General features: G+C 49.3%; 1 protein-coding gene across 3 annotated transcripts in view; it reads right to left on the bottom strand.

The window, feature by feature from the left end:
• Nucleotides 1-1497: 1497 nt before the first annotated feature.
• MVP (major vault protein) overlaps nucleotides 1498-16251 on the bottom strand; it is a 33751-nt gene continuing 18997 nt past the window's right edge. For all 3 annotated transcript variants that reach the window (XM_083152425.1, XM_083152424.1, XM_083152423.1), the window contains exons 4-17: nucleotides 16077-16197; nucleotides 15862-15993; nucleotides 14549-14643; nucleotides 12086-12322; nucleotides 11177-11302; nucleotides 10908-11066; nucleotides 9124-9362; nucleotides 8836-9033; nucleotides 6318-6462; nucleotides 6019-6230; nucleotides 4993-5109; nucleotides 2901-3027; nucleotides 2620-2808; nucleotides 1498-2507 (exon numbers count right to left, since the gene is read on the bottom strand). In XM_083152425.1, the coding sequence (XP_083008551.1) occupies nucleotides 2370-2507; nucleotides 2620-2808; nucleotides 2901-3027; nucleotides 4993-5109; nucleotides 6019-6230; nucleotides 6318-6462; nucleotides 8836-9033; nucleotides 9124-9362; nucleotides 10908-11066; nucleotides 11177-11302; nucleotides 12086-12322; nucleotides 14549-14643; nucleotides 15862-15993; nucleotides 16077-16197 (2235 nt within the window). In that variant the 3' untranslated portion in view covers nucleotides 1498-2369. The remainder of the gene's footprint in view (nucleotides 2508-2619; nucleotides 2809-2900; nucleotides 3028-4992; nucleotides 5110-6018; nucleotides 6231-6317; nucleotides 6463-8835; nucleotides 9034-9123; nucleotides 9363-10907; nucleotides 11067-11176; nucleotides 11303-12085; nucleotides 12323-14548; nucleotides 14644-15861; nucleotides 15994-16076; nucleotides 16198-16251) is intronic.

The following is a 16251-nucleotide window of genomic DNA, read 5'->3' as shown; positions in this document are numbered from 1 at the left end:
CACCTTTAATAAAGCTGCTTGAGGGAGCAGCACAACGCGTCAGTACCCCATCACCTCGCACCTCACCTGCTCTTGGAACTCAATCTATACAGTCTGACCCAGCCCCGGACTCTGATTCCATCTTCCACCAGCAAGAAATCCCTCTAGTGCAGGCATGTCCAAACTGTGGTCCTCCAGCTGTTGTGAAACTACACATCCCAGCATGCCTTGCCATAGTTTTAGATTTCCCTAGTATCAAAACTGTGGCAAGGCATGATGGGACTTGTAGTTTCACAACAGCAGGAGGGCCATAGTTTGGACATGTCTGCTCTAGTGGATATCTGGCTTTGCAACTCCACCGCCAGGACCACCACACCTCTCGGTGCTTTGCCCAGCTGGTCTCCTCTAACCCTTACTGGTAAGGTTTCCCCTTAATGGTTCGTCATAAATGCTGCCTACGCACCAATCTCAGGAGCATTATAGGAACAGGCTGTTTTGCTATAGGTGCATTTTCTGATACACTACATACCTTATGTGTTACATATGTAATTTATTGTATGTAAAGACAACCCAATAGTGACAACCCAATCGTTTAGATTTTTATTTAATTGGTTAGCGCTGCTCCACTGTATATATTGTTCTCCAACCAGGATTACAGGTGGACTATCATCAGGCATCTTCATCACAGCTATGGGCTACTGTGGTGTGTAACAGGTTCCCGGACATCTGTTACCCATTGGAGGAGATCCACTAAATGTCCAAATGGCCTTGGTCTAGTGGTAACAAACAGCGAGGTCCGTGGCTAATCAGTGCCACGGAAATAAGTTACGGGAATGTGAGGGTACACCACTCCAGCTAATGCATGGTCCAACCCACAGTCCTGGTCCATTCAGGTTTTATTGGTCATTCGAGTGACGAATCACGTACAAGGAGAGGTCCCTCATTATCATAGCATCTCAATTCTACACAAGGCCAAGGTGTAATACTGATCCAGCAAGTTCAAATGTGAGACTCATTTAATATGCAAAACTTTCCACTGCTGTTTCCTACCAAACCAATATAAAACACTTCTAGGATCATAGGCCATAAACAAAACTGCACCAACATACACCTCTTCCCTCATCTCCTAATATCTCCCAACCCAACTCCTCTGCTCTCACCCAAACTCCATGGTTCCGATTCGTTACAGACTTTTTTCTTCCTGCAACCACCAGTGGAACTCTCACCCTCACATAAAGACCTTTCTCTAGCCTACAACGGTTTCCAGGCTTCTCATGGCTTCGATCAGGTTATCACCTCTCCCTCAGCTATTCTACATGATTACCAGTCCTCTACACAGTTCAGACAAAACTTACATTCATTCTCCTTCAACACTCAAACTAATATTGTTGCATAACCCAATTTGGAGGAGATCAGGGTAGTGGTGCCCTCTCCTGGGGTAGATGGGCACCTCCTAACACACAGCAGCCAGGAAAACAGCATCAGTCCACGAAATAACAACAATAATAAACAAGACAATGAGAGTACAAAACAACCTGAGGTTTATTGAGTTCAGATTAGTCTTTTACACAGGTTATGGCTATAATACCCCTCACTGCAGAGGTAAGGCACATCAGATACAAACATCACAGCAGATCTGAGGACAGCCATATATGGAGTGGATAATGAGCGACACAGCTGGATAATGTGAGAGTGCAGAGCACAGGATAATGAGACGCTGCTGGAGAATGCGAGAGAGCAGAGAACAGGATAATGAGTGAGAGTGCTGGAGAATGTGAAAGCAGAGAACAGGATAATGAGACACTGCTGGAGAATGTGAGAGCAGAGCACAGGATAATGAGACACTGCTGGAGAATGTGAGAGCAGAGAACAGGATAATGAGACACAGCTTGATAATGTGAGAGAGCAGAGAACAGGCTAATGAGACACTGCTGGAGAATGCGAGAGCAGAGAACAGGCTAATGAGACACTGCTGGAGAATGCGAGAGAGCAGAGAACAGGCTAATGAGACACTGCTGGAGAATGCGAGAGAGCAGAGAACAGGCTAATGAGACACTGCTGGAGAATGTGAGAGAGCAGAGCACAGGATAATGAGACACTGCTGGAGAATGTGAGAGCAGAGAACAGGATAATGAGACACTCCTGGAGAATGTGAGAGCAGAGAACAGGATAATGAGACACTGTGAGAGAGCAGAGAACAGGATAATGAGAGACACTGCTGGAGAATGTGAGAGAGCAGAGAACAGGATAATGAGACACTGTGAGAGAGCAGATCACAGGATAATGAGACACTGCGAGAGAGCAGAGAACAGGAGAATAAGTGACATGCTGTACACTGCAGACTAATGGGCCCAAATAGTAAAACAGGTGAGGTGAGAGTATCTTTGGTTTCATTTCTCTTCCTCTTTTTCCAGCAGTGACTTGGTGGGAATCCCCAGGAGACCGGTCGCTGTGCTGAAGAGGTTGATCGGTGTTGATCCGTCGGTGATCAGAGTAGACTGAATTCCCAGACCCTTCAGAAGTTTTACCTGTGGGCAAAAAAAAGGATAAAGAGGTGAGAAGAGGAGCGGAATCGCACCATGACCCGGAATAGCTGTGTGTAGGCAATTGGACAGGAGAGGGTCTCTGGCGGGCAGTCACCTGTAGCTCCGGACCAGCGAGTGCAATGTCCCTCAGAGTGTCCGTTCCAATGGCCTCGGTCAGCCCCCGGAACTTCTTCACTGCGATCTCTGCGACTTCCTGCTCTTTCGCCACTTCTAGTTTGTTCTTCTCTTGCAGGTATTTAAGCTCCTCGCTACGGGCCTGGCGCAGCCGCTGCAACTCCGCCTCCTGAGTAAAGTGAAGAGAGACGACAGCTTCATGGTAAACCCGCACAAAGAACCAGTCCCTCATACATCCCTATCATGTCGTCCTTCTCTCACCGTCTCGATGGCGAGAGCTTCCGCACGGAGTTTGGCCTGTAAGACCGCACCCTCTCCCTCGATCTTTGCAGCCTCTGCTTTCGACTGGGCCTCTGCCTTTGCAGCTCCCGTGCTTTCTACCGCAGTACTGGGGACGAAGGAGAAAAATGACACTTCATTAATAAGAGTAGACCAAGAATAGTCCCTTTTGAAGCTCACACAAGGATTACTTTCAATATATTACTTTGAGTAAACTCATAGTATTTAACAATCCATAAACGTATCAAGGGTGTCTGAAATATAAACACAGCTAACTTTGGTGCAGGACCTGCTGACTGTCATTAGGTGGCGCTATTTCGTGGTTGCCTACCTGATGCTCTCCTTCAGGGAGAAAATGCTTTGTTCATGGACTTCCCTGGTAATGTATGATCACCAGCACCTGTGGTGAAACACCTTTATCATCAGTTACCTAGCTCCCACAGGTGTTGGCAATCATACATTACCAGGGAAGTCCAGGGACAGAGCATGGTGTCCTCCTGGAGAGGGGCATGCTGGGAGGTATGGATAATGTAGGATTGCCAGCACCTGTGGGGAGCTAGGTAACTGATAAGAGAGGTGTCACCACAGGTGCTGGCAATCCTACATTACCAGGGAAGCCCAGGAGCAGAGCATTGTGTCCTCCTGGAGAGGGACATGCTGGGAGGTATGGATAATGTAGGATTGCCAGCACCTGTGGGGAGCTAGGTAACTGATAAGAGAGGTGTCACCACAGGTGCTGGCAATCATACATTACCAGGGAAGCCCAGGAACAGAGCATTGTGTCCTCCTGGAGAGGGGCATGCTGGGAGGTATGGATAATGTATGATTGCCATCACCTGTGGGGAGCTAGGTAACTGATAAGAAAGGTGTCACCACAGGTGCTGGCAATTCTACATTACCAGGGAAGCCCAGGAACAGAGCATTGTGTCCTCCTGGAGAGGGGCATGCTGGGTGGTATGGATAATGTATGATTGCCAGCACCTGTGGGGAGCTAGGTAACTGATAAGAAAGGTGTCACCACAGGTGCTGGCAATCCTACATTACCAGGGAAGCCCAGGAACAGAGCATTGTGTCCTCCTGGAGAGGGGCATGCTGGGAGGTATGGATAATGTAGGATTGCCAGCACCTGTGTGGAGCTGGGTAATTGATAAGAAAGGTGTCACCACAGGTGATGGCAATCCTACATTACCAGGGAAGCCCAGGAGCAGAGCATTGTGTCCTCCTGGAGAGGGGCATGCTGGGAGGTATGGATAATGTATGATTGCCAGCACCTGTGGGGAGCTAGGTAACTGATAAGACAGGTGTCACCACAGGTGCTGGCAATCCTACATTACCAGGGAAGCCCAGGAGCAGAGCATTGTGTCCTCCTGGAGAGGGGCATGCTGGGAGGTATGGATAATGTAGGATTGCCAGCACCTGTGGGGAGCTAGGTAACTGATAAGAAAGGTGTCACCACAAGTGCTGGCAATCATACATTACCAGGGAAACCCAGGAACAGAGCATTGTGTCCTCCTGGAGAGGGGCATGCTGGGTGGTATGGATAATGTATGATTGCCAGCACCTGTGGGGAGCTAGGTAACTGATAAGACAGGTGTCACCACAGGTGCTGGCAATCCTACATTACCAGGGAAGCCCAGGAACAGAGCATTGTCTCCCTGTAGTAGAGAGGGTCAGGTAGGAAACCATGCACTATTTACTTGCAGTGCAGACAAATATCTCACCAGCAGCAAAGCTCTTCCATAATCAGCCACAGTCACACCATACATCTGTATTAAATCATGTCAATGTTAAGGTGAGTTAGTTTGTTGTAGTGAGTGCTGGGCCCCCTGTGTTTGTATTTGCTGGAGTGTGTGGTCACAGGCCACCGCACCCCAACCTGGGAAGTGTGGGTGCTGTTTGCACCTCATTCTTAGGAATGGCGAGTGCGGAGGCACATCTGTATCTCTATATGTATTAAATCAGAAATAAGTTAGGGGTTCAGGAACCAGAAAAGGGTTTGTCATGATCATAATGTAAAGCTCTGCAGACAATACTAATTCCTAAATCATTGCAGAGATTGTGGACACCCATATACCTCATGGCTTCCAGTTCCAGAAGCTCCTTGCGGGCTCTCTCCGCCTCGGCCTGGTCCGTGATGCGCTGTCTCTCCAGCCGTCCCTTTGCTTCCTGCTCCAGGCGCTCTGCTTCATGTCTGCGGGAGGGGGGAGGAGAGGGTCAGTGAGAGAGAGTCTGACATGTGCAAGGGCTCAATCAGCTGCATCTGTGATACAATGACCTATCAGGGCAATGCATGCACACAAGGTGGCGCCACTGGTTACTCTCAGAAGGCCTATTGTCCTCTTTGTAATGGACAGGTGAGGGAGGACAATTATGGTTCCACCGACGTTCCCAGCATGCACTGCATTGTGTTATATATAGCAGGCCTAAGCAATATTTTAGTCTCCATGTTCTAGAGGGACTATGGCCTTTTGGACACCTTGTGGCTCTGATACAAAAACAAACAAATATATCAGTCCCAAGGCGCAGTCACTTTTCTTCTGCCAAGTCTGAAAAGAGGGGTCACCACTGAACCCCGTATTGGTGCAGTTTGTAGAGAAGAGGACCAGGGGCGATGAAAAGTTGTCACCATATCCGAAGAAATATGCAAAGAAATTTTAACAATGTGTGAAGTAAAAAAGTCTTAACGGCCTGAAGGTGTTTTTACACAAAATCTGGGAGAAGGGTCTCAGAAGGCGTACCCGTACTCACCCTCAGAAACAAGGATGGTGCTCATAAAGGTTTCTTTCACATCTATAAGGAATTTCATAAACAAGTGTATATTCAATTTAACATTGAATGCGTACCGTACTCACAAGTAGTACTTGTGAGTACGGTACGCATTCAATGTTAAATTGAATATTCACTCGTTTATGAAATTCCTTATAGATGTGAAAGAAACCTTTATGAGCACCATCCTTGTTTCGGAGGGTGAGTATGAGTACGCCTTCTGAGACCCTTCTCCCAGATTTTGTGTGAGGACATCCCGGACATTTTGGGGCCGGATCCCGGCAATCCCGATCCCGGGATTGGCCACCCTAGCTCCGGGACTTGTGCCTCTCACCTTGCTGTAGCCTCCTGGGAGTTGGTTGTGATTTCAATGGCCAGCTGCACACTCTTCTGCAGAGCGTCTCTCGTACGCTGGTCTACCGGCTCCACCGACTGAATGTCCACGCTGGTGATGACCAGGTTATTCTGGGGGAACTTGAAGGCACTTCGGATCTTCACAGATTCGTCAAAGCCAAAGACGGCAGAGCAGATGATGCGGTTGGAGTTCTGCGGAGGAGGAAAGTACGGCCAGCCATTAGGTACAATAATATCCATTAGAGGGTCCACCAGGAATGGGGATCTCCAGCTACGCACCTTGTGGAAGTCATCGAACTGTACGGAAGCCACGGCCCCTCTTATCCGGGAGGCGATGGCTTTACAGGCGTCGCCCACAAAGTCGGGAACGCTGAAAATCGTTGAAGCCTCTACTGCATCAGTCTTATCCTTCATTTCAAAATGCCTGTGAGTGGGAAAAACAGGGATTATACACAGCTAGTCATCTAGTCGGGGCAGTCCTTCACTTCAATAGAAAAGCGCAGGATTTCATTTATTATAATCGGATTATTTAGGCATTTTCACAAAATGTTACTACAACTACTAATGAAGTCTACGCTGTTCCGTGAGAGATTATCAATAGGTCATGATTAGGTTATGTATCATATCAGGCAACATGGAACTGTAATAGGGTCCAAGTCTGCCATAGATGCAAGCTGCCAGCCAATCCAGGGTGTGTTTTTAAAGCGGCAATCATTTGAAGGGCATGGTTTTGCCTTGTTAACGATTGCCACTTTAAAAAATAGATTTCTCCAATTAGGTTCATTGACGGTATTTCTTTAATTACCCATGTCCAGCTGCTGGGGTAATTATTTATCGGAGAAGATGCGGTCAGGGGTGGCCGGTAGACTTATGTCCTAATAGGACTGCCAGCAGACATACGCGGATACAATTAAAGGGTCATATACATTCCTTTGTGTATAGAAGAACAGGAAACGCCCCCATACATTTATACGATTTGGGCTGATGTCACTCAATTCCGATGGGGTCCAGAAATGGGGCATGTGTCTGGCATTCCATCTGCATCAGATCGGAGTCGGAGTTTGGACCTAGGGTGGCCAATCCCGGGATCGGGAGGATCCCGGGATTTGGCCCCTAAAACGCCGGGATTGGAGCTAGTGCAGGCCACACAACAGCCACCTCGTTCTGTGTGCACAGCACTGACCTCCCGCCGCCTCCATGAGACCATCGCCCGACGCCACCCACACAGGCTCCATCCTCCCGCCTACCCGTCCAGGCTGCATCCGCCCAGCCGCACCGCACCTGTAAGTAAATATGCGGCTGGCCGGGGCGGGTTTTTGTATTTGGGAAGCCAATCCCAGGATTGGGCATTTTTCAATCCCGAATTTCGGGATTGAAAATATGCCCCGGGATTGGCATCCCTATTGCTTGCACGTCCGACTTTATACTCTCTGACACCCTCCCGGGGGAACGGGGTTGCATGTGATACCTCACAAGTCGATGTATTGCATGCGTATCTGCCACCCAGGAAGGTCGGGGTGGCTCAAGGGGGATTGGATGGCCATTTACTGCTGCAAGAAGTCGCAGTAGTGTGTGGCCACCTATAGTCTGCTTTTGTAGGTCATTCTTAATACTGTATTTGTTTTTATAAACAATTAAAACATTGTATCTTTATCGAATTAAACTTCCATTAATAAGAACGGTCTTTGTGATTCTTATGCGAAAGAGACAGCATCTCTCCACATGAGAGTAATGTGGAGGATCCAGACCAGGATCAGCAGAATCCCAGGTGTGTAATCGGCAGCACCTGTGATCTCCTGATATAAGTGTTTCCAGGGCAGAGGGTAAATGCTCCTGATGGTGGATTAGCTGCCCAAGCGATAGGCCGGGTGTGGGCTATGGTAGGGACCACTGGAGCATTTGTAAGAGTCTGCTTATGCTGTGATCGGATTCAGTATTGAATCCCGGCGGTCAGAATCCCGACAGCCGAAATGCCGACAAGGGGGGGGACGTGGATCGCCCCCCCTTGCGGGCTCGCTGCGCTCGCCACGCAGCGGGCCCGGTGCCTCGCTACGCTCGGCACACTAATTTATTCTCCCTCCAGGGGTGTCGTGGACACCCCAGGAGGGAGAATGTGTCGGCATTTCGGCGGTCGGGATTCCGGCGTCGGGATTCTGAACGCCGGGATCCCGACCGCCGGGATTTTAACTGCATCCCGCTGTGATCACCTGTATGCGGCTGCATGTAACTACGCTTGCCTATGGAATTCATCTGGTATGCTGTGACCTGCTTTATAAAATAAAGATTAAAGTCGTCATGTATGTGATCCTTGTCACACATATTGGATCAGTTTTGCCTGTGGGTTTGGCTAATCCACGTCCATCTGTACGACAGGCTATAATTAGGGAGATCGGAAGAACTTTCTACTTGCAGCGTGTCATGCGTGTCGGCAGACACTGGAAATGACTGGGGAGTGGAAGAGATGCTGGGGAGTGGAATCATTTCTGTAGACTGGCCGGGTGGGTGTTTTTCGCTTAATTTGGAATTAGCCACACGTCACGCAGGCCCCAGCGAGTGCTGAACTTGACAAACTTACAGACAGCGGTCAGAGACTGGCGTATCCTGGATCTCGGGCCGTAATAGATTGCCTAGGACTTAAAGTGGCCAAGCTGACGGATCGCAGTTACGAATAAATAAAAATGGAGATGAATGTAAACATATTAAGCATCAAGTCTGAGTAGAGCATTTTGGTTTCAATAGATGGTGAAAATCGAGAACACATTTGTACGTTGACCACCCCATCCCGCAGGTTTCTCACCAGTTGTAGGACAGTTGGATCTGGAGCCTGGCGTGGTCCGCGGTCTCGATATTGATCAGGTCTGTGCAGAAGTCGGGCCCCAGGAGGAGACAGATGGCTTTGATGACATTAGAGCGTTTTGGGGTACCACCTGAGAGACTGAGGACTGTGAACTGCTCATCGGGCCCCAGAATCACCAGCTCGGGGCCAAACACCACCCTGAAGGAGAAGACCATTACCAATTAATGAGCACTAGAGCAGGAGCTTATGTCACATGACCAGGGAGTGGGAGGAGCTTAGGCTGCTGACCTGGCCTTCTTCTCCCGGTAGTCGTACACCTGCACAGCGGCGTTATGTGGCACACGGTAGGTGACCGCCTTTGTCTTATCCCGCGTCTGAGCCTCCTGTGTCTGGGTAGATCTGTTGGACCTGTCTGCAACTGGGTCCTTCCCAGAGGCAAGCAGAGCTTCTACATTAGAGGGGAGGTCCTTCTCCCACAGCTCCTCGTCCTGTGTCAGCATGTATGTGTGCCCCACCACTGCACGCACCTGGCAGGAGAGAAACGGGTTTATATAGACCATATTATACACATTATTCTGCTACAACCATTATTATGGTGAATTTACAAGAAAATAGGGCCCATGGTAGTGCACAAAACACCTCTACGGGGACACTGGTGTGTAGAGTATTCCGGAAACATCAGCAATACACTGGTTTTATTGCTGTTGGAAAGCAGCAATACAACCAAAAATTCAGCCACTAGGTGGCGCTGTGTGTGATCATACGTGGAATACAAACGGCCTATCAGATGGGAGTGGGGTACAGTAGCTACCGCTACAGGCCTTGTTCCTAGCCCAAGTCCCTTCTTCCCATCACTTTTACAGTTGTGTGTCCTTTGCCCTGTGCCGACTCTGATAACCAAGCCCTTACCGATCGGGAACAGGATTATTCTTTGCAATGTTTTTGGCTATGGACATTGGGCCTAATTCAGACCTGATTGCAGGACAAATTTGTTCTCAAAATGGGCAAAACCATGCTGCACTGCAGGTGGGGCAGATGTAACATGTGCAGAGAGTTAGATTTGGGTGGGGTGTGTTTGTACTGAAATCTAAATTGCAGTGTAAACATAAAGCAGCCAGTATTTACCCTGCACAGAAACAAAGTAACTCCCCCAAATCTAACTCTCCATACATGTTACATCTGCCCCCTGCAGCGCAGCATGCTTTTGCCAATTTTGAGAACACATTTGTCCTGCGATCAGATCTTCATAGTGATCACAGGCTAACGCCAGTAACTCTGCTCTCCGGTAGTCCGCCAGCGGGTATACAGCTATGTGAAGATGGCGTTGTGCGTCTTAAACAGGCAAGAAAAGGATCGCTTTTCCCTCGTCGCCTGATAAACTGAGGCCAAGCATCGCCGCCACATTGGGATACTGAGGTAGTGCCGCTAAGGAAGTCTGACTGGATAACTTGGTGCGCGATGCCGGCCGATGCCTTGCAAATAATTCCCACTTTAAAAAAAAAACAATGCTGAGAAAGGCGCATTTCCCGTACCCCTGGCAAACTCGGACCGTATATCGTACGCTTTAACAATTGATAACGCCAATAAAAACAAACTAAGGTCTCACGTCACTGTTGGATAGACCGTTCCCGATTCCTCGCCCCCATTCGCAACATGAGAATGAAAAACATCAGAGGGAAAAGCATCATGGGAATCCTTTTAATCGTTTGCTAATTAAAACAAAACATTTACTTGATTTCATTTAAAAGAAGTTTAGCCGGTGGTCTTTTATGGAGAGGGGGCTACACCGGGAAATAATGAAGCTGTGATAGTCGCACACATTTATTCTCTGGCGCCCTGGGTGCTATTCCGGGCCACCGCGCTGAGTGGTGACAGCTGACAGCCTGAGTCAGCCATTAGGATCACAGCTTCATTTCCCGGAACACTGCGGACTCTAGTGGTCTCCTGACAGACAACTGCAGCAGCTGCCTCTTTATCCCTAACCACAATTATGTAGAGAAAGCTGGCTACCCTCACAGTAACCTACAGGTCATAGCCCCAAACAAAGATGGCTGCCTGTGCTTCATACTAACCTTTCCAGTCTTGATGTCTCGTACGTATATCCCTTCATTTTCATCCAGGGGGATAGACTGCCTCCTTACCACTACCTCCACCTCAACTGAGGGCACGTACTCTAATGGTCCGCGAATCATCCAGCGGTCCCCGGGTTTGCGCTCCACCTCTTTCCCATCCTAGTAGCAGATACAAGAAAGGAATCAGTGAAATCTGGAAGGAAAATGCACAGAAAGAAATAATTGCGCGTGACTTGGTATGGGTTGTGTCTTCTGCCCTCATTCCGTACCTCATCCTTCTCCTCCAGGACTTGCAAGGCTCTCAGGACCAGGCCCTCCTCCTCTGACAGTATGTAGACATCTTGGATTCCAAACTCCAGGCTCTCACCAGGCTGAAGGAAGAAAGACTTTTCTCCCTGCAAAGAATGAAAAATATCGATCTGAACAGGTAGCAGAGACCCGGGCTAGGCCGGCTAGCTGCAAGAGCAGAGACCTGGGCCACCTAGCTACAGGACCAGTGCCCAGGTTGGGATGCCTAGCTACAGGACCAGTGCCCAGGTTGGGATGCCTAGCTACAGGACCAGTGCCCAGGTTGGGATGCCTAGCTACAGGACCAGTGCCCAGGTTGGGATGCCTAGCTACAGGACCAGTGCCCAGGTTGGGATGCCTAGCTACAGGGCCAGTGCCCAGGTTGGGATGCCTAGCTACAGGACCAGTGCCCAGGTTGGGATGCCTAGCTACATAAAATGATAGAACTGGACTGGCGATAAGAAGCACTGGACCCATCTAGTCTGCACTTTTGTTTCAGGCCTATGTGATCCTTTGTTCCATGTAAGAATACCAGTAACAGGCTGGGCCGCCTAACTACAAGAATCTTACACTAATCCAGGGGTGTGCAATAAGTGGCCCAGCTGCTGTTAAACTACAAATCCCAGAATGCCCAGATACAGTTTAACCATGTCCTATCAGCCAAACCTTGCTGGGATGTGTAGTCCCACCACAGGTGGATGGACGCTGATTGGCCAATTTCCTCTGGATTATATGATCATGTGTAATGACGAGCAGGACATAAGTACGTTATACAGATGTTACATGTAAATGCTGGGGCGTGAGGCACCGCAGGGAATGGGCAGAGGACACGGACCTGGGGCTAAGGCTACACTCTAGGAGCGGTAGATAATGGGGTTCCACCACGTTACCTTCACAACTTTCTTCTGTCCAAGCTGAGGCTTTCCATCAGCCCCCACGGGGTCCAGGATTACACAGTACTGGCGGCTGTTCAGAGTGGTGATTTCCACGATCCCCAGCACCTCCTCATAGACATTGGGGATGTAGGCCTCGGCGTCATCCATGGTGACCAGCCACTCCTCTCCTGTGCGCCGCAGGTTCGCCTTCTCATCGCGGAACGTCTTGGTGGCGCGGATGTGCAGGGCCCTCTGTAACACAGATCACACATCAGAGACGTCACTACACTCCGGCACGGGGCCCAATACAAGGGTCTAATGAGGATATCATGAAGCTGGGTGGTGTGTATCAGGGATAGCCTAGACCAGGCGTAGCTAACCTGTGGCTCTCCAGCTGTTGGGAAACTACAAGTTTCAGCATGCCTTGCCACAGTTTAAGCATTCCCAAATAGCAAAAACGGTGGCACGGCATGCTGGAACTTGTAGTTCCACAACAGAGCCACAGGTTGCCTACACCTGGCCTAGACCGATGACGGGTAACAAGCAGAACAGTGTGGCCCCAGCTCTGCCTGGTTATAAAGCCATCCACGCACCAGCAACCCCGTGATACCCGTCATCTTTCATTACCGCCCTGTCCAATAGTGATGTGATCAATGTCGGATTATTGATAGGCATTGCGGGTGCGTTCGGAGTAATCATGTGGCATCAGCGAATATGCTGTAGCGTGTAACCAGTATAACACAGCGTAACACCATAATGCTGCCAGGTCAGTACAGTCTCTGCCATAAGCGGATTACAGATAGATGGGATCTCCGGAGAGCCCGGGGAGGGGGAGGGAGGGAGCTCCCTTATTGTCTCGCATTTGTCTTATCCTCCAGGACGTTAATGACTACAGTCAGCTGTAGAGGTCACAGTCCTATTGTGTAGGTGGATAAGGGCTCGTCATCGGACTTGGGACTGGAGTATGACGCACCACAAAGCAGTCGGCTGTCATTGTCACATTACCAGTCAGCGATATGCAGAAGGGGTCTAAGAGTTCATGGTATAAACCTGGGGCGGGTCAGCGAGTACGGGGCTACAATACACGCAGACGTGGCATTTACATCCCTGGTTGCTAAACTGGGTCCTCAAGGAAAATGTATGCTGTGTGCAGGTGGGGAAGATGTAACAGGTGCAGAGAGAAAGAGTTTTGGGTGATTTTAAACTGAAATCTAACTTGTGAAGGATAAAGCTGTCTAACATGTGTGGGCTACATGCAAAAGCAGACAGTATTTACGCTGCACAGAAATAATCTAAATGTATCTTCTCCCCTCGTTTGGCATCATGGTTTGTCCCAGACACAACATTACTTTTTTGCTTTACTGAATCTGAATAAAGTGATTATAGGGGATGCACGTTCACATAATCTAACAGACATGTATAAAAGGTACATTATTAGTGTATAATACAATGTAATGAAATACTGCAGCTATTTATGGCGGCAGGTCGCAGAGGGAATTACGCACAGCCTTCAATGGGGACTTAATACAAAAGAAAAGCACTTTATGTAAACAGACGTCGGCGGGCAGCGCAGGAATCAGAGGTCAGGACGAGAACATAATGTTATCTGGGGATGTGTTTGTATAATGCGACAACCACTAGAACCTGTATAATGTGACTGCACCTGCAGATAAAGACACAGTGAGGTCATTACACTGCAGAAATAAATGCATTCAGAATTCCAGGGATATATACCGCCTTGTGGTGCTGGTTCCTCTAGCAGCTAGAAGGAACGGAGTTATCACTATGGTACAAGAAGCGGTTATTACCCAGAAGCCTCTGTGCCTTCACCGCTACTCTCTGCTCCCGCCTTGGGAGGATTCCGCCGAAACATTCCAGGCCTGGTTCTGCATCGTACGCAAGGGGACATCGGATTTCTGTAATCTACGCATGTATGTGCACACGGATGGCGATCGCTCAAGTGTACGGATAGATCGGTCCGCCAACTGGCCGCACATCTATTAAATATCTCATATCTCTAGTATACATGGGGGCAGATTCCCTGCCGGTCCCCACTCAGCTTAGGTGAGGACGCCCCAGTAACAGTTGCCCCCCTTCAGCAGCCACTTGAGATGCGCATGTCTGGAATCGGCCCTTAGAGGCAGAGGCTTGGCTAAGAAGCACGCACAGTGCTAAATACTAGATCCGTCCGCAAAGCAGACTTGCGTACAGCTGTACATCGGCCCCTTACACTCCTTTAATAACAAGAAGAATACACCCCAAAACGTTTCAAATGAATATATTTTCCTCTGTTATTGCCATCGGTCTGTGATCGGATTAGATGTTCACTTCGACGTTTCCGATCATCATGAATAGTAATATTATTCTGAGCAGAAAGTCCCGGTATCTCTCCGCCTCCAATAAAATGCTCAGAATTCACCTACATAGGACCCAAACCTTCACACAATGAACTGTTACACCCCACCATTGGTCAGTTACCTTGTCTGTCAGGACAAAGGCATCTACAACGTCCACCACCTCTTCGTATACACCTGGAAGATACGCTCCGACCTTCTTCACCAGCCACTCCTCCCCTACAACACAGACAGGGGTAATAAGAGAAAGTTCTCATCACCACAGGCATATGGATGGGTGAGGGGAGCGGGGATCAGATGTGTATAGATCAGCGGTGAGATGTGACCGTGGCAGGGGAGCGGGGATCAGATGTGTATAGATCAGCGGTGAGATGTGACCGTGGAAGGGGAGCGGGGGTCAGATGTGGACAAATCAGTGGTGAGATGTGAGCGTGGAAGGGGAGCGGGGGTCAGATGTGGACAGATCAGCAGTGAGATACAAGTGTAAAAGGGGAGTGGGGGTCAGATAAGGACAAATCAGTGGTGAAATGTGACCGTGGGAGGGGAGTGGGGGGTCAGATGTGGACAAATCAGCGGTGAGATGTGACCATGGAAGGGGAGCGGGGGTCACATGTGAGTGTGGAAGGGGAGCGGGGGTCACATGTGGACAGATCAGCAGTGAGATACAAGTGTAAAAGGGGAGTGGGGGTCAGATGTGGACAAATCAGTGGTGAGATGTGAACGTGGAAGGGGAGCGGGGTCAGATGTGGACAGATCAGTGGTCAGATGTGACGGTGGAAGGGGAGCGGGGGTCTGTATGACATTGCCCTCTAGGTCAGAGCGGCTCCTGGTAATCACACATCTGCTACATATATTCCCTGGCCTCACTTTCCATTATAACCAATAATAAATGTATTATACCAGGACAGCAGATTATGATGAACACTAATGTATGTATATACACTCCAGTAAATAATAGCTGTATAATAGTGCGCTCTGATGTCACCACTACAATGTTCTCGTAGGAATCTTGTGAAAATAAGAGATAGTGCAGAGAATGATAAACAACCAGCTCCCAACTGTGATTTTCCAGCCTGTAACATGACAGCTAGGAGCTGATTGGCTGGCTGTTTATACCTCTCCATATTATCACTTTTTGAAGCTTGATACACCTGGCCCAATATAAGCCACATTTACGGTACACTATTGCGGATGTTAGGTCACCAGGAGATCCTTTACCGGTGTAAAATCCCTGAGCCTCGCACCTCCTAACAGCGCGGATATGCTTTATACCACCAGTGCCGGACTAGCAGCCCCTCAGGACTTCCCGGTAATCACCGCAGCAGAACATTACTGATCCTGTGAAGCCACTAGGAGGCGACTGTTATAACAGAGGGACCAATAGATAGACAGGAGAAGAGAGAGATAACTATTCTATAGAGACCACCAAACACTGACCAGTGACCCGAGCCCGGTCCTCCCGGTCCTGACACTCCTTGCGGGCACGCAGGCGGATTGCCTGGTTATGCCGAATCACAGTTGCTTGTATGGTCTGTACAACTTCCACCTCCTTCCGGGGAATATAGGTACCTGGGGGGGGGGGGGGGAACAGACGTTAGTTCTCCCTCAGCGGATGATGGACAACAGTCAGTCCCGTCTCGGACAGTTCTCACCTGGTCCTTCGAAGAGCCACTCGTCCCCGGCCACAAGCTTCTCATCGTCATCCTCAAAGTCCAAGAGAGCTTTCAGGTGCAGCGCGGTGTTGGCAAGGACCACCGTCAGAGGGGTGATACCCTGTGCCAGAGGGGGGAGGGGGAGAACGAGGTAGCGGATGGATAATCAGAGGGT

The sequence above is a fragment of the Crinia signifera genome, chromosome 7, assembly GCF_055691185.1.
Source record: "Crinia signifera chromosome 7, ASM5569118v1, whole genome shotgun sequence".
NCBI classification, from domain to species: domain Eukaryota; kingdom Metazoa; phylum Chordata; class Amphibia; order Anura; family Myobatrachidae; genus Crinia; species Crinia signifera.
The sequence above is the reverse complement of the archived record's forward strand: the minus strand, read 5'-3'. Positions and strand labels throughout refer to the sequence as shown.